The 27,823-nt window shown below is 36.5% G+C and overlaps 2 protein-coding genes and 1 pseudogene across 2 annotated transcripts; 2 read left to right on the top strand and 1 right to left on the bottom strand.

The window, feature by feature from the left end:
* Positions 1-260: 260 nt before the first annotated feature.
* Positions 261-1,403, top strand: LOC149172128 (disease resistance RPP13-like protein 4). Its single transcript, XM_089426207.1, has 2 exons — positions 261-894; positions 1,030-1,403. The coding sequence occupies exons 1-2, from the start codon at positions 261-263 to the stop codon at positions 1,401-1,403; spliced, it is 1,008 nt and encodes a 335-aa protein (XP_089282333.1).
* Positions 1,404-2,855: 1,452 nt separating this feature from the next.
* Positions 2,856-3,545, top strand: LOC149172127 (putative disease resistance protein At5g43730). Its single transcript, XM_089426206.1, has one exon. The coding sequence runs from the start codon at positions 2,856-2,858 to the stop codon at positions 3,543-3,545; it is 690 nt and encodes a 229-aa protein (XP_089282332.1).
* A 1,702-nt stretch (positions 3,546-5,247) lies between these two features.
* On the bottom strand, positions 5,248-6,095 carry LOC149172126 (fatty acid elongase 3-like pseudogene; annotated as a pseudogene).
* Positions 6,096-27,823: the final 21,728 nt, after the last annotated feature.

Genomic DNA, 27,823 nt, shown 5'->3' with positions numbered 1-27,823 from the left:
GATGAAATTGATCGAAGAGCCCCTTATAGTGGGACGGGATAAAGCATTTTCGATTCTCGAAAAGCTGGTGTTGTTGGCAAGGGTGGATCCGGAAAAACTCTTCTTTTGAAGACGCTCTTCAATAGCCAAAAGGTACGCAATAATTCTAAGGATGGTTTATTACTTTGGCTCACTGTTTCCCAAAGTCCCTCTTTTACAAGTCTTAGAAATGCACTCCGTACCCAAATAGCCACACAAAAAATGTAAATTTGGGCGAAAATATGAACGAAGAAGAGGTAAAGCGATGGTTGAATCAGACAGTGCACCAGAGCACCGGGTTTATTTTGTTCTTAGATGATGTATGGGGATGCAATGCTGCAGAATTGTTAGAGGAATTAGGTGTACTGTGCCCTGTAAGGAACCACTCCACCTCCAAAGTCATTGTCAGTTCCAGGGTTCGCGCTGCACTCTTAAAAACAGGTGTCGCAGATAAATACACAATAACAATGGAGGACTTGTCGGAAGATGAGAGTTGGAAGTTGTTTGCTTGTCACACTTTTCCATATAATAATGGAAATCTGCCAGCAAACATAGAAGAGGGAAAAGCCAAGCTTGTGTGTAAAAGGTGCAGAGGGCTTCCCCTCGCTATCAAAGTGGTTGGCAGGGCAATGGCCGGGAGTACTCATCCACAACAGTGGGAATGGGCTGTCCAAAGGCTGCCAAACGTGGACAGTGTGTACAATTGTGTTAGGTTGAGTTATGATGCACTCGGCTATGAGGATGCTGACCTGCAATTGTGCTATTTATATGGAAATTTGCCAGCAAACATAGAAGAGGGAAAAGCCAAGCTTGTGTGTAAAAGGTGCAGAGGGCTTCCCCTCGCTATCAAAGTCGTTGGCAGGGCAATGGCCGGGAGTACTCATCCACAACAGTGAGAATGGGCTGTCCAAAGGCTGCCAAACGTGGACAGTGTGTACAATTCTATTAGGTTGAGTTATGATGCACTCGGCTATGAGGATGCTGACCTGCAATTGTGCTTTTTATGTGTAGCTGCAAACATCTTGGAAGACGCAGTCGTTCATGTCCAGTTGGCGATTCAGGTATGGATAGGGGAAGGCTTACTTGCCAAGAAGACGTTGGAACATGAGCATCGACCCGCTTATGATCCATTCGAGCTGGGAAGATATTATCTCAACATTTTAGCAGATCGTTGTTTGATCGAGCCAATGATGAGAGACTTTGATGGGCAAGTACTCTGTTTCAGGGTGCATGACTCCCTGCGTGATATGGCAATCCGAATCGCAGAGGAGGAAGAAAATTTCTACTGCCGTGTGGGTAATGGTTTGACAGCTGTGAATGAAAATGAGTGTTTGGGCCGCATTCGGCTTTTGTTGAGCGAGAACAGATTGACTTCTTTCCCCTAATCACATCGTCTACACAAATATGCTCATTGCTTCTCAGTGGAAATCCATATTTAACAAAGATCCCAACAAGGGTGATCAGGAGTATGATCTCCCTTAAGGCGTTCTCTTTAAGTGGGACGTCATTGAAATCATTGCCAAAGAGTATTGGGTGTTTGGAGCAGCTAATATATTTGGATTTAAGACACATGCCCATCAATACATTACCTGCATCTTTTACCAGTCTTGTAAATCTGGAGATCCTTGATCTTTCCTATTTTGCCATCCAAGAATTACCGTCCGCCATCCATATGTTGTGATCTTTAAGGAAATTAATCTTGGAGGGATGTAGAGATCTGCAATTTCTACCTCCCTGTATCTCAGGGCTTACCTCTTTGGAGCATTTGGAAACTTATGGTTGCAAGGCTTTTTTGGAAGAAAGATAAGGATACCAGATGGAAAAAAAATAGCTTCTATCAACAAATTGGCAAGTTTAACACAACTTAAAACATTACAACTACAAAATAATGAGGAAATTATTAGTGATGGCACACTGGGAAAGATGACTCAAATGAACTCCCTCACATTGTCACTCATAAAGCTGGAAATTCTACCCAACGATATAAGAAACATGTCAAAATTGAGAAGACTGGTATTATTAGAATACTTTCACTTGGTTAAAATGGATTATAATTTTTATGACTTTCAATATTTGGGCTATCTTAAATTTGCTGGTTGTCATTTCTTGGAAGAACTTCCACATCTACATAAACTCAAGGGTTTGAGGCAATTGGAGATCATTGAATGTCCTAGAATAAGTTTGTTTCCAACAAAATTTGGTCGCAAAGGAGCATTTCCTCTTCTGGAAACATTTTCTCTTGCTTGGCTACCTACATTAAAGGAGTTGCCTGTAATAGAGAAAGGTGCAATGGCTTCACTTAAAATATTTACTATAATGGCATGTACAACATTAAATATATTACCAGAGAGTTATATGGATCTGAAGACACTTCAGAAAGTAAGAATTTTTGGTTGTCCAATAAGAAATATAGGAACTAGAGAGAACACTAATGTAGAAGTGATGGCAATGTCTATGGTAGACATGGCAGAAATTACAAAGAGATATTCCCAATTGTGGGATAAAAGGGAAAGTTGGTTGTATGGTGAATTTTGGTGCAATGAGCTCTTCTTCTTCAAGTACTTCCCATGGCCCTGTTGTTCCAACAGGCTCTGCAAAGATGAAATTGATCGAAGAGCCCCTTATAGTGGGACAGGATAAAGCATTTTCGATTCTCGAAAAGTTCCGGAAAAACTCTTCTTTTGAAGACGCTCTTCAATAGCCAAAAGGTACGCAGTAATTCTAAGGATGGTTTATTACTTTGGCTCACTGTTTCCCAAAGTCCCTCTTTTAAAAGTCTTAGAAATGCACTCCGTACCCAAATAGCCACACAAAAAAATGTAAATTTGGGCGAAAATATGAACGAAGAAGAGGTAAAGCGATGGTTGAATCAGACAGTGCACCAGAGCACCGGGCTTATTCTGTTCTTAGATGATGTATGGGGATGGAATGCTGCAGAATTGTTAGAGGAATTAGGTGTACTGTGCCCTGTAAGGAACCACTCCACCTCCAAAGTCATTGTCAGTTCCAGGGATCGCGTTGCACTCTTAAAAACAGGTGTCGCAGATAAATACACAATAACAATGGAGGATTTGTCGGAAGATGACAGTTGGATGTTGTTTGCTTGTCACACTTTTCCATATAATAATGGAAATCTGCCAGCAAACATAGAAGAGGGAAAAGCCAAGCTTGTGTGTAAAAGGTGCAGAGGGCTTCCCCTCGCTATCAAAGTGGTTGGCAAGGCAATGGCTGGAAGTACTCATCCACAACAGTGGGAATGGGTTGTCCAAAGGCTGCCAAACGTGGACACTGTGTACAATTGTGTTAGGTTTAGTTATGATGCACTCGGCTATGAGGATGCTGATCTGCAATTGTGCTTTTTATATGGAAATCTGCCAGCAAACATAGAAGAGGGAAAAGCCAAGCTTGTGTGTAAAAGGTGCAGAGGGCTTCCCCTCGCTATCAAAGTGGTTGGCAGGGCAATGGCCAGGAGTACTCATCCACAACAGTGGGAATGGGCTGTCCAAAGGCACACCCATCCCCAGTGAAATGTAGCCACAGAAACACAATGGAAACCAAGAAACTGAACGAGAACTGCACAATCTGGCAATTCGTGACAAGTTTCTTCCATGGAGGCTGGAACCCAATGCTACACAGAAGATAGTATGCATACATCAGAGTATGCACTGATGCATTCGTAATCAATGCAATCACCTGTAGGGACTGTGAATACTCCAACCACAGAAAGCACATTACAACCACTACTGCGTGATGATAAACATGAAGAAAGGTCAAGGGCCTCTTTTTGAGAACAAGGATAATGGTGTCCATGAATTCATAAAATTTGCTTAGATAAAACACATACGACCAAAAGAAGACTCTTCCCTTTGGGCGCGTACCTATTGGGAAACAGAATATCCACTGTTTAGAGGCATATGGCCTTCCCCACAACCACCGTGTTTCTTCCATCTCAAGGCTTGTAGCTTCCCAGGAACCCACCACCATAAGAGCCGAAAGAGAGAGTATTATCATGTTGTGAATTGCGGGAATAGGACCAAGGCGAATTGGGTATGTTTTTTTCTTCATTATGTGCCATAAAGTTGCAGTTAGAAGCAAATAACTTACCATTGCACAAAGCATTAAAAATCCAAGCTCCCATTCCAGCACACCCATCCCCAGTGAAATGTAGCCACAGAAACACAATGGAAACCAAGAAACTGAACAAGAACTGCACAATCTGGCAATTCATGACAAGTTTCTTCCATGGAGGCTGGAACCCAATGCTACACAGAAGATAGTATGCATACATCAGAGTATGCACTGATGCCAAGTTTCTTCCATGGAGGCTGGAACCCAATGCTACACAGAAGATAGTATGCATACATCAGAGTATGCACTGATGCATTCGTAATCAGTGCAATCACCTGTAGGGACTGTGAATACTCCAACCACAGAAAGCACATTACAACCACTACTGCGTGATGATAAACATGAAGAAAGGTCAAGGGCCTCTTTTTGAGAACAAGGATAATGGTGTCCATGAATTCATAAAATTTTCTTAGATAAAACACATACGACCAGAAGAAGACTCTTCCCTTTGGGCGCATACCTATTGGGAAACAGAATATCCACTGTTTAGAGGCATATGGCCTTCCCCACAACCACTGTGTTTCTTCCATCTCAAGGCTTGTAGCTTCCCAGGAACCCACCACCATAAGAGCCGAAAGAGAGAGTATTATCATGTTGTGAATTGCGGGAATAGGACCAAGGCGAATTGGGTATGTTTTTTTCTTCATTATGTGCCATAAAGTTGCAGTTAGGAGCAAATAACTTACCATTGCAGCGATCAAAAACTGCCAGGAGGCCCCCCAGGTGCTTGTGCTGCTCCATTGAAAGTGGGTGATTGTGAGATATTGTGCTGTCCAGTACCTGATATCCCGAGCCAGGTTTGAGAATGAAACCATTGCGAAATCAGGCGCTGAGTCTATCAATCCTAAACTTTTGGTGGATAGATCAGGAAAACCAGGCGCTATACCCAAGGAATGGTGGCCACGGGCTCTGCAGGATACAGAGCAGAAGGAGCGTCCATGTAACTGTATCGATCTTCGCCGGAGTTGTGACATTTATTTATCCCTCTCATCACTAAGATCAAGGGATACCAAGTCCAGTTACTGGTTACCCCAAAAATCTTCCTCGGTATTGAGGATGGGGTTTGAGACCTGCGTTTGGTTAATTTTCCACACTGCCATCAGACCACAAACTCATGTCAATGTTATAATCAAATTTAGACAACAAGTTCATGTCCTTGTCATGATCAAATTTTAAAATGGGGGGTTGAGAACGGGCCCTCTGCTACAAAACACCATCTGAATGTCACTCCACCTTCCTTGCTACGCCTACCCTCATTTTACCTTTCCTGTATTGCCGCTTATGGAAGTTGAAAAAGAGTACTAACAGAGATGCATTGAACAGAGCATTAAAAATCCAAGCTCCCATTCCAGCACACCCATCCCCAGTGAAATGTAGCCACAGAAACACAATGGAAACCAAGAAACTGAACAAGAACTGCACAATCTGGCAATTCGTGACAAGTTTCTTCCATGGAGGCTGGAACCCAATGCTACACAGAAGATAGTATGCATACATCAGAGTATGCACTGATGCATTCGTAATCAATGCAATCACCTGTAGGGACTGTGAATACTCCAACCACAGAAAGCACATTACAACCACTACTGCGTGATGATAAACATGAAGAAAGGTCAAGGGCCTCTTTTTGAGAACAAGGATAATGGTGTCCATGAATTCATAAAATTTGCTTAGATAAAACACATACGACCAGAAGAAGACTCTTCCCTTTGGGCGCGTACCTATTGGGAAAAACAATATCCATTGTTTAGAGGCATATGGCCTTCCCCACAACCACCGTGTTTCTTCCATCTCAAGGCTTGTAGCTTCCCAGGAACCCACCACCATAAGAGCCGAAAGAGAGAGTATTATCATGTTGTGAATTGCGGGAATAGGACCAAGGCGAATTGGGTATGTTTTTTTCTTCATTATGTGCCATAAAGTTGCAGTTAGGAGCAAATAACTTACCATTGCAGAGAGCATTAAAAATCCAAGCTCCCATTCCAGCACACCCATCCCCAGTGAAATGTAGCCACAGAAACACAATGGAAACCAAGAAACTGAACAAGAACTGCACAATCTATCAATTCGTGACAAGTTTCTTCCATGGAGGCTGGAACCCAATGCTACACAGAAGATAGTATGCATACATCAGAGTATGCACTGATGCCAAGTTTCTTCCATGGAGGCTGGAACCCAATGCTACACAGAAGATAGTATGCATACATCAGAGTATGCACTGATGCATTCGTAATCAATGCAATCACCTGTAGGGATTGTGAATACTCCAACCACAGAAAGCACATTACAACCACTACTGCGTGATGATAAACATGAAGAAATGTCAAGGGCCTCTTTTTGAGAACAAGGATAATGGTGTCCATGAATTCATAAAATTTGCTTAGATAAAACACATACGACCAGAAGAAGACTCTTCCCTTTGGGCGCGTACCTATTGGGAAACAGAATATCCACTGTTTAGAGGCATATGGCCTTCCCCACAACCACCGTGTTTCTTCCATCTCAAGGCTTGTAGCTTCCCAGGAACCCACCACCATAAGAGCCGAAAGAGAGAGTATTATCATGTTGTGAATTGCGAGAATAGGACCAAGGCGAATTGGGTATGTTTTTTTCTTCATTATGTGCCATAAAGTTGCAGTTAGGAGCAAATAACTTACCATTGCAGCGATCAAAAACTGCCAGGAGGCCCCCCAGGTGCTTGTGCTGCTCCATTGAAAGTGGGTGATTGTGGGATATTGTGTTGTCCAGTACCTGATATCCCGAGCCAGGTTTGAGAATGAAACCATTCCGAAATCAGGCGCTGAGTCTATCAATCCTAAACTTTTGGTGGATAGATCAGGAAAACCAGGCGCTATACCCAAGGAATGGTGGCCACGGGCTCTGCAGGATACAGAGCAGAAGGAGCGTCCATGTAACTGTATCGATCTTCGCCGGAGTTAGTAACCACGTGGAGGTATGTATAGTTGTTGGTTAATCTGACGGTAGAAGATGCTTCTATCGTCTAACATAGATAATCGATGGTCCATAATCGTCCACGGTAGCAGCTGGGGGTGTTGATTCCAGAGGGAACGCCTTACGGCGTAAATATGTTTATTTGATAGGACTCGGGAATTGGGACCGGTTCACAGGGTAATTCGATCTTAATGCAATTTAAATGTTCCAGCCTCCGACTGCCTATTAGCCTAATACCTAATAGCAGTAACTCTCTCAGCTACCATGAGCGACTCCGCCCATGGTTGAAATTTTCCTTTGAGCGGTTCAAAGTCAGTTGAAGTTATCATGCAACGCCAATGACACATGTCAAGCAAGCACCACAAAATCAAGTTAACGTCTGAGTGGCTTGGATCAAATGACATGAACGGTAGAGGATCAAAATTTCACACACTATACTTTTACTTAATCAGCGCTAAAGATGGGCAGTAGATAAAGAGAAGCGGTTGTTGCTAGTAGTAATGTCAATGTATTATAAATGCAGTATGGATCCTCTTGCTATTTTAAAATTCCTTCGGATAAAACCAAAGATTTAAATTTGAAAGGTTACGAGAGACTATAATTCAATAATCGTCCACATGAGAGTAAAGGTTATGAAAGGAATATATAGTACTGTGTGTCAAATAAATAAACTGAATGCCACAAGTGGGCAATTCAAATAGAAATGCTTCTGTTTTATGCACGGGGAATGGATCATCAAATTAAATAACGAATTGTTTTTAGTGTGATTTTTTTAAAAAAAATTATGGGTTTTTTTATTTAATTTTTTTTAAATCTGGGAAGAATTTATTGAAATTACAAGTTTGAAGGGTAAGTCTGCACAATGGAAGTGCCTTAGGGATTTTTCAAGATGCAATCCATATTGTAAAAAAACCAATTTAAATAACCTAAATGAAAATTTAATCTCAAATTTTTTCACGAGATTCCAACACCAGAAAGTCCAAATAATCACACTAAAAACAACTCTATTAAATAATAAGCTGCAACAGAATTGTTAATTATAGGATGTAGTGCACATAGAGGCTATCACTATCATATCGCCTTTGCTATCTTCTTTTGTATCTCTGAAGAAGCTCGTTGTTCTTTTGTCGACATGGATGTCGCTTTAGTCCTCTTGTGCTTTTGCTGACACTCTTGCAAGTTTCCCTGCGGGGTTTTTTTTCTTTGGCTAACGCTAATTAGGCTGATAGGCCTTTCCTATGCATCAACAATTGTCAACACTTTTATCCTCCTCCGTTCGATCAAGTGAGACACTTTCAACCGTTGATTTGAAATGTCATCTGGCAAGCAGTGCATTAGGTCAATAGGCCTTTCCTATGCATCAACAATTGTCAACACTTTTATCCTCCTTCGTTCGATCAAGTGAGACACTTTCAACCGTTGATTTGAAATGTCATCTGGCAAGCATGCACTGCACTTTGACTGCTTTTTCTAAATATCGGCTGAGTTGCCTTCTTTTCTGTTGTGCATTGAACCTAGCCTTGTTATGCAAAAACTCTGATCAGATTGCCATTTATCATTGCAGGTAGGCCTTTCTTTCCCTTTGCTCTGTGGCATGCCTCTCAACACCACTTGCCAACATCGTCATTATGAGCATCGCCATCATCAGCATGGAAAGCGGGCTATACTGTTAATCGCCATAGCTATGGCATGCGGGGCACTGTTTCTTGTCAGTGCCACAACCTGCTTGGTGATTTGTCTTGTGAAAATGGAGCGCAAGAGACAGTGACTGAGAGAAACCAGTGGTGAACAAGAGAAGAAACTGATCATGTTCTACAACCCAATTTCTTACACCAATGCTGTGGAAGCCACAGGGCATTTTAATGAAGAACATGTACTGAGCAGAACCAGGTATGGAATCATGTTAGCAGACAGACCAATCGAGGAGAGTGTCTTTAGACGAGAAGCAGAGGCTTTGGGAAAAGTGAAGCATAGGAATCTAACAGTCCTGAGAGGATATTATGTGAACCAGGACGTGAGGCTACTAGTCTACGATTACATGCCCAATGGAAGCCTCGCAACTCTTTTGCAAGAAGCCTCTCATCAAGATGGCCATGTTCTCAATTGGCCCATGAGGCATCTCATTGCTCTGGGAATAGCTCAAGGCCTGCCATTTCTTCACACCAATGCGCACCTAACCATTATCCATGGCGATGTGAAGCCAAACAATGTGCAATTCGATGCTGATTTTGAAGCCCATATCTCAAATTTTGGCCTGGATAGACTGGCAGCCATTCCAGCAGATCCCTCTTCATCTGCACCCACCCCTGCTGGATCTTTGGGGTATGTTTCTCCTGAAATAAATTTAATAGGGCAGATGAAAAAAGAATCTGATGTCTACAGCTTCGGAATTGTATTGTTGGAACTTCTTACTAGTAGGTGGTCGGTCATGTTCACCCAGGGCGAAGATATAGTGAAATGGGCGAAGAGACAGCTTCAAATAGCGCATCTTTCAGAGCTGTTTGATCCAAGCCTTCTGGAACTAGATCCAGAATCTTCAGAGTGGGAGGAGTTTCTGCTGGCAGTGAAAGTGGCTCTTCTGTGCACAACCCCTAATCCTCTGGACAGGCCATCCATGACAGAGGTGGTGTTCATGCTTGAAGTTCATCCATGTTGAGGCGGTTTCTTGGTTTACAATATATTAGATTCTCTCAATCCATGTTTCTTGGCTTTTTAAATTAATTCTTGTGAATTAGACCCTCTTCATAGGGCTCTAGTGTCCTTGTTTGTTTTGTATTTGATAATTTTGGATTCTTTTGGTTTCTTTGTCTTGGTTTAGAATCTTACTCTCTTGTAAATTTCAAAATTTAGGCAAGGCCATTACTGGTAGCTGGCTCTGTAAAAGAACTTGCAGATCCACTTTTGGAAGATGCTTATGACATGAGCGAGATGAAGAGAATGGTCATTGGTGCATCATGTTGTCTGAGACAGGCAGCTGAGTTTCGACCTCGAATGAACAGAGTAATTACTCTTATTCTCTTTAGTTGCGTATATATGAAAAGAGTAATTACTCTTATTCTCTTTAGTTGTGTATATATGTTTCAGTTTCCGATCTTATGTCAAATTTAGTTGCTTGAAGATGTTTCCTTTCCTGTGAGGAGTTAGTGCTAGAATTGTTTTTTCGTTTGTTATGTTACAGTGGTTTAATTTAAATTTTTTTAGTTTATTGGACCGTTAAGTAAAGAATGGTTTTTATTTTTATTTTTTTTAATATTTTTCCTATTATCATCATACTTTTATTTATTAAAATAATAGTGGTCGATAGAGAGTTTATTCGAAATGTTAGAATTTTTTTTAATTTAAAATTTTATATATAATATGATTTAATGAAAGTTAATTTATTTTGTTAATTGAATTGAATTTAAATGATTGTGTGATAAAGAATTAATTATATTTAATTCAGTTTTAAAAGAAAATTGATTAGTAAGGATAGCAGAAATGAAATAAGACATTCAATGTGTTCCTTGTAATATAGATATAAACAAAACATCTAAAGAAAAGTAATTGCACAATGATATAGTCCAAGAAAACAAGGTTTTCCACAAACCAATTAACTCTTGTAGAAAAATTCAACAATTCCAATTTAATAATGCTATAAGCCTCTCTTTGTACCTTTTGAGACAATTGCTAGTTTATACTAGTCGTCCCATCGCATCACGATCCAAGCATATATCAATGAATAGTTACTAGTGAGCTCAAATTCCATAAGAGCATTTGAGAAGACAACTAGCGAACACATATAAAAATAACGAACATTATCAAATAAGCCTAAATTAAGTAGCAAGAGAATTATCATGAAATTAGGAACTACATTATGTTAATTGCCTTGACCTGACATCATTCCCGACCAAATTACGCTCTATACGTTGTCCTTCTAATATCGATAACCACATCCATAGCGATAACCATAAGTATTATGGCTTTTCGTTCGATTTGATATATTCTCATAGTCTGTGCGGGTTAATTGTGTAAAGGTCCTTTACATAATGAAAGCAAAAATATTACCTCGTTCGATTTGATATATTCTTATAGTCTGTGCGGGTTAATTGTGCAGAGGTCCTTTACATAGTGAAAGCAAAAATATTATTTATAAAATAGATATTGCACTTCCTTAACATTGCACACAGTGATTTAGAGATTTGTTTAGTACTTTTTTATTTTTATTTTTTATTTATATAAAAGATAAATAATTGTGTCAATTTTGGTTTCGTTGGGCAATGTAGTAGTATAACAGTGTTATGTTAAAATACTTATTAATTAAATAGCCACTCACAAAATTAGTCTTTTTCTGATTTTCAGATATTTTTGAGTTACTCTCAAATACAAAAAATAAAATGCCCTCCACAGAAAAATTATCTTCCATTAGAACTAGCTCACCAGTTAGAAAATTAAAAATAAAATTACCAGAAAATTAAAAAAATATTTTTCAATTTCCAAAAAAAATAAAAATATTAAACATTTTCTCCCCCACTTTAATTAAAATTACCATAAACCCAAACTAATAAAATAAGTAAATATAATATAATAAAAATAATATGCCAAATCTCAAACTACCGACCATTTTGAAAACACTTGCTTCAAAAGTTCGTTCAATCAATCTAAATTTTGTTAAATTCCAACAACGTGATTAATCTAACGTTGAAATTTATAAATAAAAAATTATATCGTATCACTTATTTGGCACGTCTGACTCGACCATTGCTCGTAAATAATTTTTATCATATACTACACAAACCTGTCATAATATTTTATTTTAAAATAAATATCACAATATTTTTTCTACGCATCATTCAAGGAGTCATATGTTCACATCTAACTAGAAAAAATAAAAAAGTTAAAATTAATTGAACTTGATAACAATCACCTTTATTATTATAAAATTAAAGGTGATGAATTAAACAACTACGTTAGACTACTAAGTTGGCCTATATATAAAATTTGCACGTCTCATTATGGGGAGTATGAAACCATTGTTTGAAAATATTTATAGATGGACCATTCTTTGCATCCTTAATTCAAACTATGATAACAACTACTAACATTTAGTATTGCACATCTCATGTGATTATCGCATAAATTTATGTATTTTAAATTAAATGTATAAAGTCGAGATGAAATACCTCTCACAATAAGACAGGTCATTTTCACGCGGAAGGAACGCCATTGGTTTATTGAGAAAGAGTCAATTTGGATGGAAGTGGCCGTTACGTTGTTTAACCAACACAAGGACTTTTGCGTATAATTTTAATGAACTACTTTTCTATGATTGGGAGTTCCCAACTTTTAGTTTATTTGAAGGGTATGTTGGTTTGTTTTGTATCACAAGGGAATAAAAGATATTTTATAAAAGTTATGTATTTTAATGTTAATAAGTTGAGGGTTGTTAGGAAAAATAAATTATTTTAAATATAAAAATTAAATGTATTTTAAAGTTGTAAATTAGGAGTTGTTTGGTAAAGGTAAATTGTGTAAAATTGATTTTTTTTATTATTATTGTTGTTTTTGTGTTGATGTTATTGTTATTATTATAAAGTTTTGTTTTGTTTGTTTTTTTTTTTCAATAAAGAGTTTATATTATTTTTATAAACAAATTAAAAAATTATTATTTATATTGATAAAATGAAGATTATGATAACAAATATATCTATTTTAGAAAAAGACAATTATATATTTTGTTTTCTAATTTAAAATAACTATATTCATAGGTGAGATTTAAAAAAGAATAGATTAAGTTCTAAACCTATTTCTAACCATTAATCATTTTCTTTATTGATTTATTTCATTTATCTTAACAATAACATATATGCACTTCATAATCATTGTTGTAAAGTAGGATTAGAGAAAGTAGGATTCAAAATGTAAGATTAAGATTTAGATAAAGAAAGATTAAAAAATGTTTGCTTGATTGTAAAAGGATTCAATCTTACTTCAACCATGTTGACACTCACAAACCATTTAAGTTAAGCTAGTTGAATCCAAAAAATTCACTTACATTAGTTTAGTGTGTGACACTAATAACTTGGAACATGTGACTTCATTGAGATATATTTATCACTAGCTTAAAGTGGAACTAGAGTATTGAAAAAAAGAAAGATAAAAGGAAGGTGGATAGTTGATCATGTGTTGAAATTGTAGTAAGAAAAGATTTCATTTGACTAGTGCCTTAGTCAATTAGAGCAAATTCGATTTGTCGCATCAGCAAGATGACTTGGATTGCAGTTAGCTAGAGTGACATGGCCTTGTCTACCAGTTAAATCCATAAATTCGAGTTTGTAGGCTAGAAGTAGAGTTGTGCATGAGTTGATTGCTAAGATATAGCAATCTAGTTGAGTTATTGTTAGTTGAACTCAGTTAACTGAGCTCTAGTCATTAGTTGAGTCAGTTGAAGGTCAGTTGAGTAGTTATGATTCTTGTTAACTCACTCATCTCTCATTTAACTAGTCAGTTAGTTAAAAATAGACCTAGTCATACATGGAATTCGAATTTCCTAGTTAAGTGGATGGAAAAGACACATTTGTATTTATAATTGTATATGGTTGAGTGTACAGTGCTTTTTCACTAAACATGTGATCAATTCCCCTTGGATTTGCACAATAAAATAAGGAATTTCTGATGTTTTAGGAGCTTATTCCTCCAGGATTGCACAAGGAATTAGGAAGTTGGTTGAGGCTTGAATTGGCTAAGTGTTGGCCATAGCAAGTAAGGAAGAAGGAGAACAGTTTTACAGTGCAGGGTGTGCTTCAAAGCTGAATCAAGACATTATAATTATTTCTCTTTCTCATCTGAATTAATGCGAAGCAACGAAGGGGTTCTTCCCAAATAGGTACCCCTATAAAATCATTGTGTTCCTTGTGTTTTGATGGTTGCATGTTATTGTATGTGTTTCTATCGTGTGTTTTATATTCTGCAAAATAGTAGAAAAAACAAATTGTCTCTTGATTTCAGCTCGATTTCATTAGCAGTAGTAAATTTCTTACAATTTCTACATGGTATCAAAGCATCAAAAGACTACATAGAAACCTTGTTCCAGATCTTCTCACAGGGAAATTTTGATATGCAAAGTTTTTTCTACAGATTATCTTCAATGTAGGAAAAATGTCTTTCAACAGATTGAGGTTGGAGTATGTATTAAAGGGCACCTCAATTTTTTGTGCTTGGAAAGACAATATGGAAATTGTCCTGGATGATAATGGAGTATGAGAATATACACAAACTGATATTCCAAACCAGCAGCATCAGATGCATAAGCACTTGCTTAGTGGAAGAAAGACACAATAAGAGCCATGAGGATTATTCTAGAGGGTGTTAGAGATCATGTGGTTTCAAACTTGCATGGAAAGGAGACTCCTTTTGAAATGTGGAAAAATCTCATAGATCTCTTCCAAATGAACGGTGATGCCAGGAAATTGGCATTGAGAGATAAACTCAGGAGCATTCGAATGTAGAAAAATGAAACCATTCCACAATATCTCTCCAGATTCACTCAGGTTTGAGATGAACTTAGAGGAGTAGGAGAAAATGTGCCATCATCTAAACTTGTGAGCTTAGCACTTCTTTACCTTTTGAAATCCTGGAACAACTATTAGGATTCAGTTAATGGAAGAGACAAGCTACCAGATTGGGAGAGACTTTGGTCTGATTTGGTGTAGGAGGAGATCAGAAGAAACACTAGAGATGGTGTCACATCTATTGCAAATGAGTAAGAAGATTGTGCTTTAGTTGATAAAGGAAAGAATGCCAAGGGAAAGAAGGCCTGAGGTGAGGTAGAGCCCAACCAAAACTATCGCAAGAAGAAGGACCCCAGTATAATAAAATGTTTTCACTGCCATGAATACAGACCTTATGCAACCAAGTGTCTGAACAAGAAATCCAACAAGGAGCTTGTAGCAGGAGCAAAAGGAGATGCTTTGGCATCTCAATTCGAGTTATATTTCACCTTCTTTGCTTGAATTGAAAGCACAATAAGAAAGAGTGAGTGGTACTTATATTCTAGTGCCTCATATCATATGATAGGAAAAAAGGACTTCTTTAGTAGCCTAAACAAGAAGGATCTTAAATTGTACAAAGACTTTGGAGATGCTACGAGGTATAATATCAAAGGAATTTGTACTGTCACCTTTAATAGGGAGTCAGGCTCCCATATTCACTTGAAAAGTGTAATGTATGTTCATAAGCTAAATAAAATTTTGATTTTTTTAACTCTATTGGAGGGAAAAGGTTATGATATTGTGTTTAGTAAGGGAAAATATTTTTTGAATCATTATACTACTAGAAAAGTGTAACAAATTAGAGTTAGAGTGAAAAATATCTACAAGCTAGAGGTAGATTTCATCATGCACGCATCTATACCTTGAGGAGTGAGGTGGGGTGATGTAGAGCCTTAGTCCCAGAGTTGCAAAGATTTGGGTAGGGTCCATAGGAGAGCAGTAGTAGTTGTAGTATACTCTTCTCATGGATCATTACCCTTGCTACAGGGCCCACAATATTCAGTAGTAGAAGGATTAGTGTCAGTTGATGCAATCAAACCTTGAGCGACAATTGTAGACTAGTTGCAATTAGATGTTGAGGAGCACGTAATAGTATTGATAACAGTGCAAGAGGCACAATGCAGAATCAACAATAGAGCAATTTTCCTAGTAGATAGTGTAGAGACTAGTAATAGTGAGGTGCTAAGGAGACAATTGCAACTCAGAGGCACAATTGATTCAATATTTCAGATACTTCTCAGTTGCAGTAGCAATAACAACAACGAGAGGGATTCTTGTTACAGTACATTCCTACAGGAGTAGGATTGGGGTTGTTTATAACCCTTTTCTTGCTAAGAGGGAGTGTTGAAATTGTAGCAAGAAAAGGCTTCATTTGACTAGTCTATTAGTCAAATGGAGAAAATTCGAGTTTCCACATGAACAAGATGACTTGGATTGCAGTTAACTAGAGTGACATGGTCTTATGTACTAGTTAATTTAGTAAATTTGAGTTTGTAGGCTAGAAGTAGAGTTGTGCATGAGTTTATTGCTAAGATCTAGCAATCTAGTTGAGTTATTGCTAGTTGAATTCAGTTAATAGAGTTCTAGTCATTAGTTGAGTTAGTTGAAGTTCAGTTGAGTAGTTATCACTATTGTTAACTCACTAATCTCTCAGTTAACTAGTCAATCAACGAAAAATAGACCTAGTCAAGCGTGAAATTCGAATTACCCAGTTGAGTGGATGGAAAAGGCACATTTGTATTTATAATTGTAAATTTTTTAGTGTATAGTGCTTTTTCACTGAGTAGGTGATCAATTCCCTTTGGATTTGCGCAAGGAAATAGAGAATTTCCCTATGATTTAGGAACTTAATTCCTCGAGAATTGCGCAAGGAAATAGGGAATTTCCCTATTATTTAGGAACTTAATTCCTCCAGGATTGCACAAGGAATTAGGACGTTGGCTGAGGCTTGTATTGGCTAAGTGTTGAACAGAGCAGGTCATGAAGTAGGAGAACAATTTTATACTGCAGGGTGTGCTTAAGAGTTGAAGCAAGACATTGTAATTGTTTATCTTTCTCATTTGAATTAATGCAAAGCAGCGGAAGGGTTTTTCCCAATTGGGTTCCCCTATAAAATCATTGTGTTCCTTGTGTGTTGATGGTTGCATGTTATTTCATGTGTTTATATTGTGTGTTTTCTTTTCCGTAGAATAGTAGAAGATATTTTTGTCTCTTCATTTCAGCTCAATTACAAATTAGCGGTAGTAAATTTCTTGCAATTTCTACATCATGGATTTGAAGATAGTTATAAATTGAGAGACCTTTAGGTGTAGATTAAGAGGAAACTCCTAAGGGACTCTTGTCAATTCTCTCATCTTATATGGTTGTGAATTTTTGGAGTACAATATCTTTATAAAATAATAATTCATTATATAAGTGAGTCTTTCTCTTATTAAAAGTACCCAGATGATTATATATTTAATAAATAAAAAGAAAATAAATAACATGAAAAATAAAAAAGCAAATTATGTCAAATACGAGCCAAAACCATTTACGACTTAGTAAAGCTTACCTAAAGTTGCCAAAATGTAAGAAGAAACCACTTTTAAAAAAAATACAAATATTATTCCATTTTAATAGTGGTGTGAGAAAAAAATTTAATAAAAATAATCTATAATTTTATAATAAAGTGATAAATCTGAATCATCATCAAAAAATACTTACAAAAATCATTAAAAAAATAATTAACTCAGAAAACTTTATTTAAGAGTTCATTTTTTCAATAAAAATGATAAGTTTAGGCTGGACTAGCCTCTGTTGAATATTGGATGAAAAAATGAGTTGTCCACTAAATAAATCTATCACTAAAATTATACCAATTTATAAAATACTATCACCAAAATTATAAACTTTTGGTAGAGAATGAAATAGAACTCTGCTTTGAAAATTTCGTCCATTTAGCGTGATTTTTTAATGGAAAAAATAGTTTTATCTTTTTTAACAGTTTGATTCAGACATTTTTCCTTATATTGCAGACGTTTTTCTCTGAAAATGTGATATTTCTTAACAGAATTTCGCGAATAAATTTGAGGAAAGCGTCTTGCAAAATCAGAGGAAAATGTCACATGCGCTTTTCGTAGGTTAAACCTTTTTTTGCTTTATTTTGACTCCACTTTTATTTTGAAATAATTTTTAACTAAGGGTGGAACTTTCATTCAAAGCAAAATTTTCAGGGTGGAAGTTGTGTTAAATAAAAGGATTCCTAGCAGCGTCAGCGTAAGACTGCGGATCAGAAGACTGAACCAAATGACAATGCCAAGATGGCGTTGGTTCAGTGGCAGTGAGGGCAAGAGGAGGCTTAATAAACTCTGAGCTAGTCCTTCGTGGATCATAATTATCCCCCACAAGACCATTTCTAGCAGCTGGGTGGTCTTGTGCACATATCTCACTTAAGCTCCTTGTTCTCTGATTTCTGACAGGGGAAGTTGATTCACTACTGGTAGCCAATCTGGGCTTGGATGTGGATCATCATATGCATGCATTGGATTTGTATCTGAAGACTCTGTCTCTACGTCTGCATGCTCTACCTCGGCATATGCATGCTCTTTATCTGCATCTGAGTGTACTGAGTCACCAGCTCTGTCATGAGGTAGATAAAAGGTGTCTGCATGCGGCAATTGAGGTGCATGCAAGAGACTTTCCTCAAATTGGACACTTCGCTCAATGATGAGCCTGTCTATAAAGGAAATCAGGAGTCGGTATCCCTTCACACCATCAAGGTATCCAACAAAGATGCACTCAATGCTCTGTGGATCAAGAGCTTTCCTCTTTTCAGAGGGGATCCTGGCCCATGCTTGGGAGCCGAAAACACGGAAGTGGGTGACCTCCGGTTTAGTGCCGCTCCAAGCCTTAAAGGGGGTCTGATCCTTGACAGATCTATGAGGAGATATGTTTTGGATGTAGTTAGCATAATTAAGTGCTTCAACGCATAGCTTATGAGGTAGTGACTTAGCATGCAGCGTGCAGGAAGCCATCTCTTTGAGAGATTGATTCTTTCTCTCAGAAACTCCATTCTGCTGCGGAGTGTATGGAACTGTGTGTTGCAACTGTATGTCGGACTCAAGGAAAAGGTTCTGAAGTGTTGTGTTAACATATTCCCCCCCATTGTATGTACGGAGGGCTTTGATCTTTCTCTCTGACTGTGTCTCAACTAGTGCTTTGAAATCTTCAAAGTGCACAAAAACTTCAGATTTGGCCCTAAGAAGATACACCCAAGTATACCGTGAGAAATCATCAATAAATGTAAGCACATACCTTGCTTTGTTGATGGAAGGATGAGGAAAAGGCCCCATGAGATCACTATGGATTAGATCTAGAGGAGAGGATGCTCTGTGAGTCTTGTCGGTGTCAAACTTTTCTCTAGGATGTTTGCCAAGGACACACCCTTCACAAACTCCTTTGGAGAAACTGATATTTGGCAAGCCTTCCACCATCTCTTGCTTAGTTACTGCATATACCTGTAATTTAAGTGACCAAACCTCTCGTTCCAAAGCCTACTACTATCATCAACATGTGTAAGCAATAAGGAGGATTCAGATTCAATAAATTCAGAAAATGTATATAGTCTCTCTCCATTGTTTACCTCACCGGTTGCAATTTGGAGCTGTTATGTAGGTCATATATGTTCACTACATCTGGAGTGAATTCCACTCTGTTTCTGGTGTCGAAATGAGTGATATGATAAATTGAAAGCAGGTTTACCAAAAGTTTTGGAACATGAAGCACATGTTCAAAGCTTCCGTGTACAAGTTCCACTCTACCTTTTCCAGTGACCTCAATAGGTGAGTCATCTCCCATGAGGATGGGAGGTTGTTTGCATGCATCCAAAGAGGAATAGACTTCCTTTGCAGTAGCCATATGATGTGATGCACCAGAATCTATAATCCATGTATCATGGGAAGAGTTAATTGCAACTAAAGCATGAAAATTGTTACCTTTCCCATGTGGCAAATCCTTAGTTTTCTTCTTGGCGCCTTGAGGGATGTGGTCCCCGAGGTTGTGCTTCTGAAGGATTTCTACAATTTGGTCAATTTGTTTCCTCATGCAAGAGGATTTTGGATGGAATCCTTGGTGACAGTAGGTGCATTTGTCTCCTTTCTTCCCTTTCTCATTTCTGGAGCCGGAGGAGTCATTGAAGGGCTTGGTGTACCCTTCCTTCTTTGGATGAGAATGCGCTTTTCCCTTGTCTTTTTGTTGTTGATTTTTATGATTTGAATCAGATCTGTGATTTTTATTGTGGCTGCCATCATGCACAGCAAGTGCATGCGCTTTTGGAGGTTTGATTTTCCCCATGCCAATGAGTTTATCTTGCTCAAAAAGTGAGGGACTCCATGTACTCTTTTAGAGAAGGCATAGTGTAGGATTTACCTGTTGCGAGCCTTATTGAATGAAATGTAGACATAAAGACGAAGTATTCTGGCCTGAGCTTTGACATAATAGAGAGACCGTGGCGACTCTCCTCCTTGGATTTGTCAATTCCACAACCATTGAATTGCAGCAATAGATCATTATATTTGGTGAAGAAGTCTTGAATTTTGTCATAGTTCCGCAGATCCAATGAGAGCAGCTCCACTTCAAGCAGATGTCCTTTCATCTCATCCTGTTTCCCGTAGAGTTCTTCAACCTTTTTCCAAATCTCATTAGGAGTACTACAGGCAGATAGATGAAACTGCAACTCTAGGGAGATGCACTTGCATATGGATCCGTGGGCCTCATCCATGCAGTTGAGGTACTTGGATTTATCTATGGCTAAAGTGGGTTCCACTTCTGCAGCTATGGTAATCCTGTACAACCCTTTCTAACGAAGGTATCGAGCCATTTGGTCCTTCCATTCGTGATAGTTGTACGGTGTTAGGATTGATGCTTTGGGAAACTCCATTTTTTTGTCGATCTTCGATCTCCAAGCTGTAATACCTGCAAAATAAAGTATTGGTGTGCCTTTTATCTAGCAACCTGTGGGCTTTGATACCATGTAAATGTGTTAGAAAACCTGCACAGATGAATCTAGCTAGTAAAGGTTGAACACACAGCTTTGCAGAGCAAAAACACTAAAAGAAATTGAAAGAACAAAAAGAATTATTGATTCAGAAAATAGGTTACAATGCTCATGATATAGCATCACTGGGTGAAGATCCCAAGGTAATGCGCCATAGTGGTGATCAATGAGAGGACTTGACACCTACAACAAGTTCCAGAGAGAACTAGCCAGTTGTGGAGTGAAAGGAGGAGAAAATCAGGGAGTAAATCATGCAGAAAGGATCTTACATGTCATCCCATGCATGCATGGACAATCAAAGGCGCCAATCTAGTGAAGATTCCAATGTTGAAGCCTTGCATGTCAGTGAATGCTCTAACTAAGTGTCTGCATGTGCCTGTAATAAAGGTCCTAGGTGTGTAGTACCTCCAACATAGTCATCCACATCGCATCACGGTCCAAGCATATATCAATGGATGGTTACTAGTGAGCTCAAATTCCATAAGAGCATCAACTAACGAACACATAGAAAAATAACTAACATGATCAAATTAGCATAAATTAAGTCACAAGAGAATTATCTTTAAATTAGGAAGTACATTAGGTTAATTGCCTCGACCTGACATCATTCCCAACCAGATTACGCTCTATATGTTGTCATTCTAATATCAATAACCACATCCATAGCGATAACCATAAGTATTATGGCTTTTCATTCGATTTGATATATTCTTATAGCCTGTGTGGGTTAATTGTGTAGAGGTCCTTTACATAAGGAAAGAAAAAAATATTATTTATAAAATAGATACTGCACTTCCTCAACATTGCACACAGTGAATTGGAGATTTGTTTAGCCATTTTCTTTCCTTATTTTTTTATTTATATAAAGGATAAATAATTGTGTCAATTTTGGTATAATTGGGCAATGTAGTAGTATAACAGTGCTAGTGTTAAAATATTTATTGGTTGAATGATCGCTCACAAAATTAGTCTTTTTCTGTAAATTTTAAAATATTTTTGGGTCACTCGCAAATACCAAAAATAAAACGCCCTCCATAAGAAAATTATCTTCCATTAGAACTAACTCACCCATTAGAAAATTAAAAATAAAATTACCAAAAAATTAAAAAATATTTTTCAATTTCCAAAAAAATAAAAATATTAAACATTTTCTCCCAACTTTACTTAAAGTTAAACTAAACCCAAACTAATAAAATAAATAAATATAATATAATAAAAATAAGATGACAAATCTCAAACCACCGACCATTTTGAAAACCCTTGCGTGAATAGTTCGTTCAATCAATCTAAATTTGTTAAATTCCATCAACGTGATTAATCTAACGTGGAAATTTATAAATAAAAAATTATATCGTATCACTTATTTGGAACGTCTGACTCGACCATTGCTCGTATACCACACAACCCTGTCATAATATTTTATTTTAAAATTTTATTAAAAAATGACACTAATATAAATAATAAAAAATCAATATATAGATTTAAAATTAATTGAACTTGATAACAATCACCTTTATTATTATAAAATTAAAGGTGAGGAGTTAAACAACTACGTTAGGCTACTAATTTGGCCTATATATAAAATGTGCACGTCTCATTATGGGGACTATGAAACCATCGTTTGAAAATATTTATAGATGGACCCACTTATTATGTTTAATTCAAACTGTGATAAGAACTGCTAACATTTAGTATTGCACATCTCATGTGATTATCGCATAAATTAATGTAGAGATTCGAGGTGAAATACCACATCCCTCTCAGAATAAGAAATATCATTTTCATGTGGAAGGAACGCCATTGGTTTATTGAGAAAGAGTCAATTTGGATGGAAGTGGCCGTTACGTTGTTTAACCAACACGCGGACTTTTGCGTATAATTTTAATGAACTACTTTTCTATGATTTGGAGTTCCCAAGTGTTAGTTTATTTGAAGGGTATGTTGGTTAGTTTTGTATCACAAGGGAATTAAAGATATTTTATAAAAGTTATGTATTTTAATGTTGATAAGTTGAGGGTTGTCAGGAAAAATAAATTATTTTAAATATAAAAATTAAATATATTTTGAAGTTGTATATTAAGAGTTGTTTGGTAAAAGTAAATTGTGTAAAATTGAATTTTTTTTTGGTTATTATTATTGTTTTTGAGTTGATGCTATTGTTTTTATTATATAGCTGTTTTTTTAAGAGTTTATATTATTTTTATAAACCAATTAAAAAATGATTATCTATATTGACAAAATGAAGATTATAATAACAAATATTTCTATTTTAGAAAAAGACAATTATATATTTTGTCTTTTGAATTAAAATAATTATATTCACAAAAAGACAATTATATATTTTGTCTTTTGAATTAAAATAATTATATTCATATGTGAGATTGAATAAAGAACATATTAAGCTCTAAACTTATTTCTAGCGGTTAATTATTTTTTCTTTATTGATTTATTTCATTTATCTTAGCAATGACACATATGCACTTCATAATCATTGTTGTAAAGCAGGATTCAAAATGTAAGATTAAGATTTAGATTAAAGTAAGATTAAAAAATGTTTGCTTGATTGTAAAAGGATACAATCTAACTTCAATCATGTTGACACTCACAAACCATTTAAGTTAAGCTAGTTGAATCCAAAAAATTCACTTACATTAGTTTAGTGCGTGACACTAATAACTTGGAAGATGTGACTTCATTGAGATATCTTTATCACTAGCTTAAAGTGGAACTATAGTATTGAAAAAAAAAAGATAAAAGGAAGGTGGAGAGTTGATCATGTGTTGAAATTGTAGCAAGAAAAGATTTCATTTGACTAGTGCCTTAGTCAATTGGAGAAAATTCAATTTGTCGCATCAGCAAGAAGACTTGGATTGCAGTTAGCTAGAGTGACATGGCCTTGTGTACCAATTAAATCAGTAAATTCGAGTTTGTAGGCTAGAAGTAGAGTTGTGCATGAGTTGTTGCTAAGATATAGCAATCTAGTTGAGTTATTGTTAGTTGAACTCAGTCAACTGAGCTCTAGTCATCTATTGAGTCAGTTGAAGGTCAGTTGAGTAGTTATGATTCTTGTTAACTCACTGATCTCTCATTTAACTAGCCAGTTAGTTAAAAATAGACCTAGTCATACATGGAATTCGAATTTCCTAGTTGAGTGGATGGAAAAGACACATTTGTATTTATAATTGTATATGGTTGAGTGTAGTGCTTTTTCACTAAACAGGTGATCAATTCCTCTTGGATTTGCGCAAGAAAATAAGGAATTTCCTATTATTTAGGAGCTTAATTCCTCCAGGATTGCGCAAGGAATTACGAATTTGGTTGAGGCTTGAATTGGCTAAGTGTTGGCCATATCAAGTAAGGAAGAAGGAGAACCATTTTATAGTGCAGAGTGTGCTTCAGAGCTGAAGCAAGACAATGTAATTATTTGTCTTTCTCATCTAAATTAATGTGAAGCAACGAAGGGGTTCTTCCCAAATAGGTACCCCTGTAAAATCATTGTGTTCCTTGTGTTTTGATGGTTGCATGTTATTGTATGTGTTTCAATCATGTGTTTTATATTCCGCAAAATAGTAGAAAAAACAAATTGTCTCTTGATTTTAACTCGATTTCATTAGCAGTAGAAAATTTCTTGCAATTTCTACATGGTATCAAAGCATCAAAAGACTGCATAGAAACCTTGTTCCAGATCTTCTCTCAGGGAAATTTTGATATGCAAAGTTTTTACTGCAGATTATCTTCAATGTAGGAAAAATGTCTTTCAATAGATGAGGTTGGAGTATGCATTAGAGGGCACCTCAAAATTTTTTTCTTGGAAAGACGAGATGGAAATTGTCCTGGATGATAATGGAGTATGAGAATATACACAAACTGATATTCCAAAACCAGCAGCATCAGATGCACAAGCACTTGCACAGTGGAAGAAAGACACAATAATAGACATGAGGATTATTCTGGAGGGTGTCAGAGATCATGTGGTTTCAAACTTGCATGGAAAGGAGACTCCTTTTGAAATGTGGAAAAATCTCACAGATCTCTTCCAAAGCAACGGTGATGCCAGGAAATTGGCATTGAGAGATAAACTCAGGAGCATTCGTATGTAGAAAAATGAAAGCATTCCACAATATCTCTCCAAATTCACTTAGGTTTGAGATGAGATTAGAGGAGTAGAAGAAAATGTGCCATCATCTAAACTTGTGAGCTTAGCACTTCTTCACCTTCTGAAATCCTCGAAAAGCTATTAGGAATCAGTTAATGGAAGAGACAAGCTACCAGATTGGGAGAGGCTTTGATCTTATTTGGTGCAAGAGGAGATCAGAAGAAACACTAGAGATGGTGTCACATCTATTGCAAATGATTAAGAAGATTGTGCTTTAGTTGATAAAGGAAAGAATGCCAAGGGAAAGAAGGCATAAGGTGAGGTAGAGCCCAACCAAAACTATGGAAAGAAGAAGGACCTCTGTCTAATAAAATGTTTTCACTGCCATGAATACAAACACTATACAACCAAGTGTCTGAACAAGAAATTCAACAAGGAGCTTGTAGCAGGAGCAAAAGGAGATGCTTTGGCATCTCAATTCGAGTTATATTTCACCTTCTTTGCTTGAATTGAAAGCACAATAAGAAAGAGTGAGTGGTACTTATATTCTAGTGCCTCATATCATATCATAGGAAAAAAGGACTTCTTCAGTAGCATAAAGGAGAAGGATCTCAAATTGCACAAAGAATTTGGAGATGCTACAAGGTATAATATCAAAGGAATTTGTATTGTCACCTTTAATAGGGAGTCAAGCTCCCATATTCACTTGAAAAGTGTAATGTATGTTCATGAGCTAAATAAAATTTTGATTTTTTTAGCTCTATTGGAGGGAAAAGGTTATGATATTGTGTTTAGTAAGGGAAAATATTTTCTGAATCATTATACTACTGGAAAAGTGAAACAAATTAGAGTTAGAGTGAAAAATATCTACGAGCTAGAGGTAGATTTCACCATGCACACATCTATACCTCGAGGAGTGAGGGGGGTGAAGTAGAGCCTTAGTCCTAGAGTTGCAAAGATTTGGGCAGGTTCCATACAAGAGAGGTAGTAGCTGTAGTATACTCTTCTCATGGATCATTACCCTTCCTACAGCGCCCACAATATTCAGTAGTAGAAGGATCAGTGTCAGTTGATGCAATCAAACCTTGAGCAACAATTGTAGACTAGTTGCAATTAGATGTTGAGGAGCACGTAATAGTATTGATAATAGTGCAGGAGGCACAATGCAGAATCAACAATGGTGCAATTTTTCTAGTAGATAGTGCAGAGACTAGTAATAGTGAGATGCTAAGGACACAATTGCAACTTAGAGGCACAATTGATTCAGTATTTCAGATACTTCTCAGTTGCAGTAGCAACAACAACAACGAGAGGGATTCTTGTTACAGTACATTCCCACAAGAGTAAGATTGGGGTTTTTTATAACCCTTTTCTTGCTAAGAGGGAGTGTTGAAATTGTAGCAAGAAAAGGCTTCATTTGACTAGTCTATTAGTCAAATAGAGAAAATTCGAGTTTCCACATCAACAATGTGACTTGGATTGTAGTTAACTAGAGTGATATGGTCTTATCTACAAGTTAGTAAATTTGAGTTTGCAGGCTAGAGGTAGAGTTGTGCATGAGTTTATTGCTAAGATCTAGCAATCTAGTTGAGTTATTGCTAGTTGAACTTAGTTAAAGCTCTAGTCATTAGTTGAGTCAGTTGAAGTTTAGTTCAGTAGTTATCACTATTGTTAACTCACTAATCTCTCAGTTAACTAGTCAATCAACGAAAAATAGACCTAGTCATGCGTGAAATTCAAATTACCCAATTGAGTGGATGGAAAAGGCATATTTGCATTTATAATTGTAAATTTTTTAGTGTATAGTGCTTTTGCACTGAGTAGGTGATCAATTCCCTTTGGATTTGCGCAAGGAAATAGGGAATTTTCCTATTGTTTAGGAACTTAATTCCTCCAAGATTGTGCAAGGAAATAGGGAATTTCCCTATTATTTAGGAACTTAATTCCTCCAGGATTGCGCAAGGAATTAGGAGGTTGGCTGAGGCTTGAATTGGCTAAGTGTTGAACAGAGCAGGTCATGAATTAGGAGAACAATTTTATAGTGCAGGGTGTGTTTAAGAGTTGAAGCAAGACATTGTAATTGTTTATCTTTCTCATTTGAATTAATGCAAAGCAGCGGAAGGGTTTTTCCCAATTGGGTTCCCCTGTAAAATCATTGTGTTCATTGTGTGTTGATGGTTGCATGTTATTTCATGTGTTTCTATTGTGTGTTTTCTTTTCCGTAGAATAGTAGAAGACATTTTTGTCTCTTCATTTCAGCGCAATTTTAAATTAGTGGTAGTAAATTTCTTGCAATTTCTACATCATGGATTTGAAGAAGTTATAAATTGAGAGACCTTTAGGTGTAGATTAAGAAAAAACTCCTAAAAAACTCTTGTCAATTCTCTCATCTTATATGGTTGTGAAGTTTTGGGGTACAATATCTCTATAGAGTAATAATTCATTATATAAGTGAGCCTTTCTCTTATTAAAAGTACCAAAATGATTATATATTTAATAAAGAAAAACAAAATAAATAACATGAAAAATAAAAGGCAAATTATGTGAAACACCAGCCAAAACCATTTACGACTTAGTAAAGCTTACAAAAAAATTGCCAAAATGTAAGAAGAAACCACTTAAAAAAATAATAATATTACAAATATTATTCCATTTTAATAGTGGTGTGAGAAATTTTTTAATAAAAATAAACTATAATGTTATAATAAAGTGATAAATCTGAATCCATCATAAAAAATACTTAAAAAAATAATTAACTCAAAAAACTTTATTTAAGAATTTATTTTTTTCAATAAAAATGATAAGGTTAGGCTGGACTAGCCTCTGTTGAATATTGGATGAAAAAATGAATTGTCCACTAAATAAATCTATCACTAAAATTATATCAATCTATAAAATACTATCACCAAAATTATAAACTTTTGGTGGAGAATGAAATAGAACTCTGCTTTGAAAATTTCGTCATTTAGCGTGATTTTTTAACAGAAAAAATAGTTTTATCTTTTTCAACGGTTTGATTCAGACATTTTTCCTTCTTCTATTGTAGACCTTTTTCTCTGAAAATGTGAT

Source organism: Pinus tabuliformis, chromosome 4_2 (genome assembly GCF_031772625.1).
Source record: "Pinus tabuliformis cultivar Carrire ecotype Pingquan chromosome 4_2, CPIR1, whole genome shotgun sequence".
In the NCBI taxonomy this organism is placed as follows: Eukaryota; Viridiplantae; Streptophyta; class Pinopsida; order Pinales; family Pinaceae; genus Pinus; species Pinus tabuliformis.
The sequence above is the reverse complement of the archived record's forward strand: the minus strand, read 5'-3'. Positions and strand labels throughout refer to the sequence as shown.

Coding starts and splice junctions, on each gene's coding strand:
- LOC149172128 (XM_089426207.1), top strand. CDS start 261: ATGAACGAAGAAGAGGTAAAGCGATGGTTGAATCAGACAGTGCACCAG. Junction 895..1,029: donor TGGCAGGGCAATGGCCGGGA/GTACTCATCCAC, acceptor TTTTATGTGTAG/CTGCAAACATCTTGGAAGAC.
- LOC149172127 (XM_089426206.1), top strand. CDS start 2,856: ATGAACGAAGAAGAGGTAAAGCGATGGTTGAATCAGACAGTGCACCAG.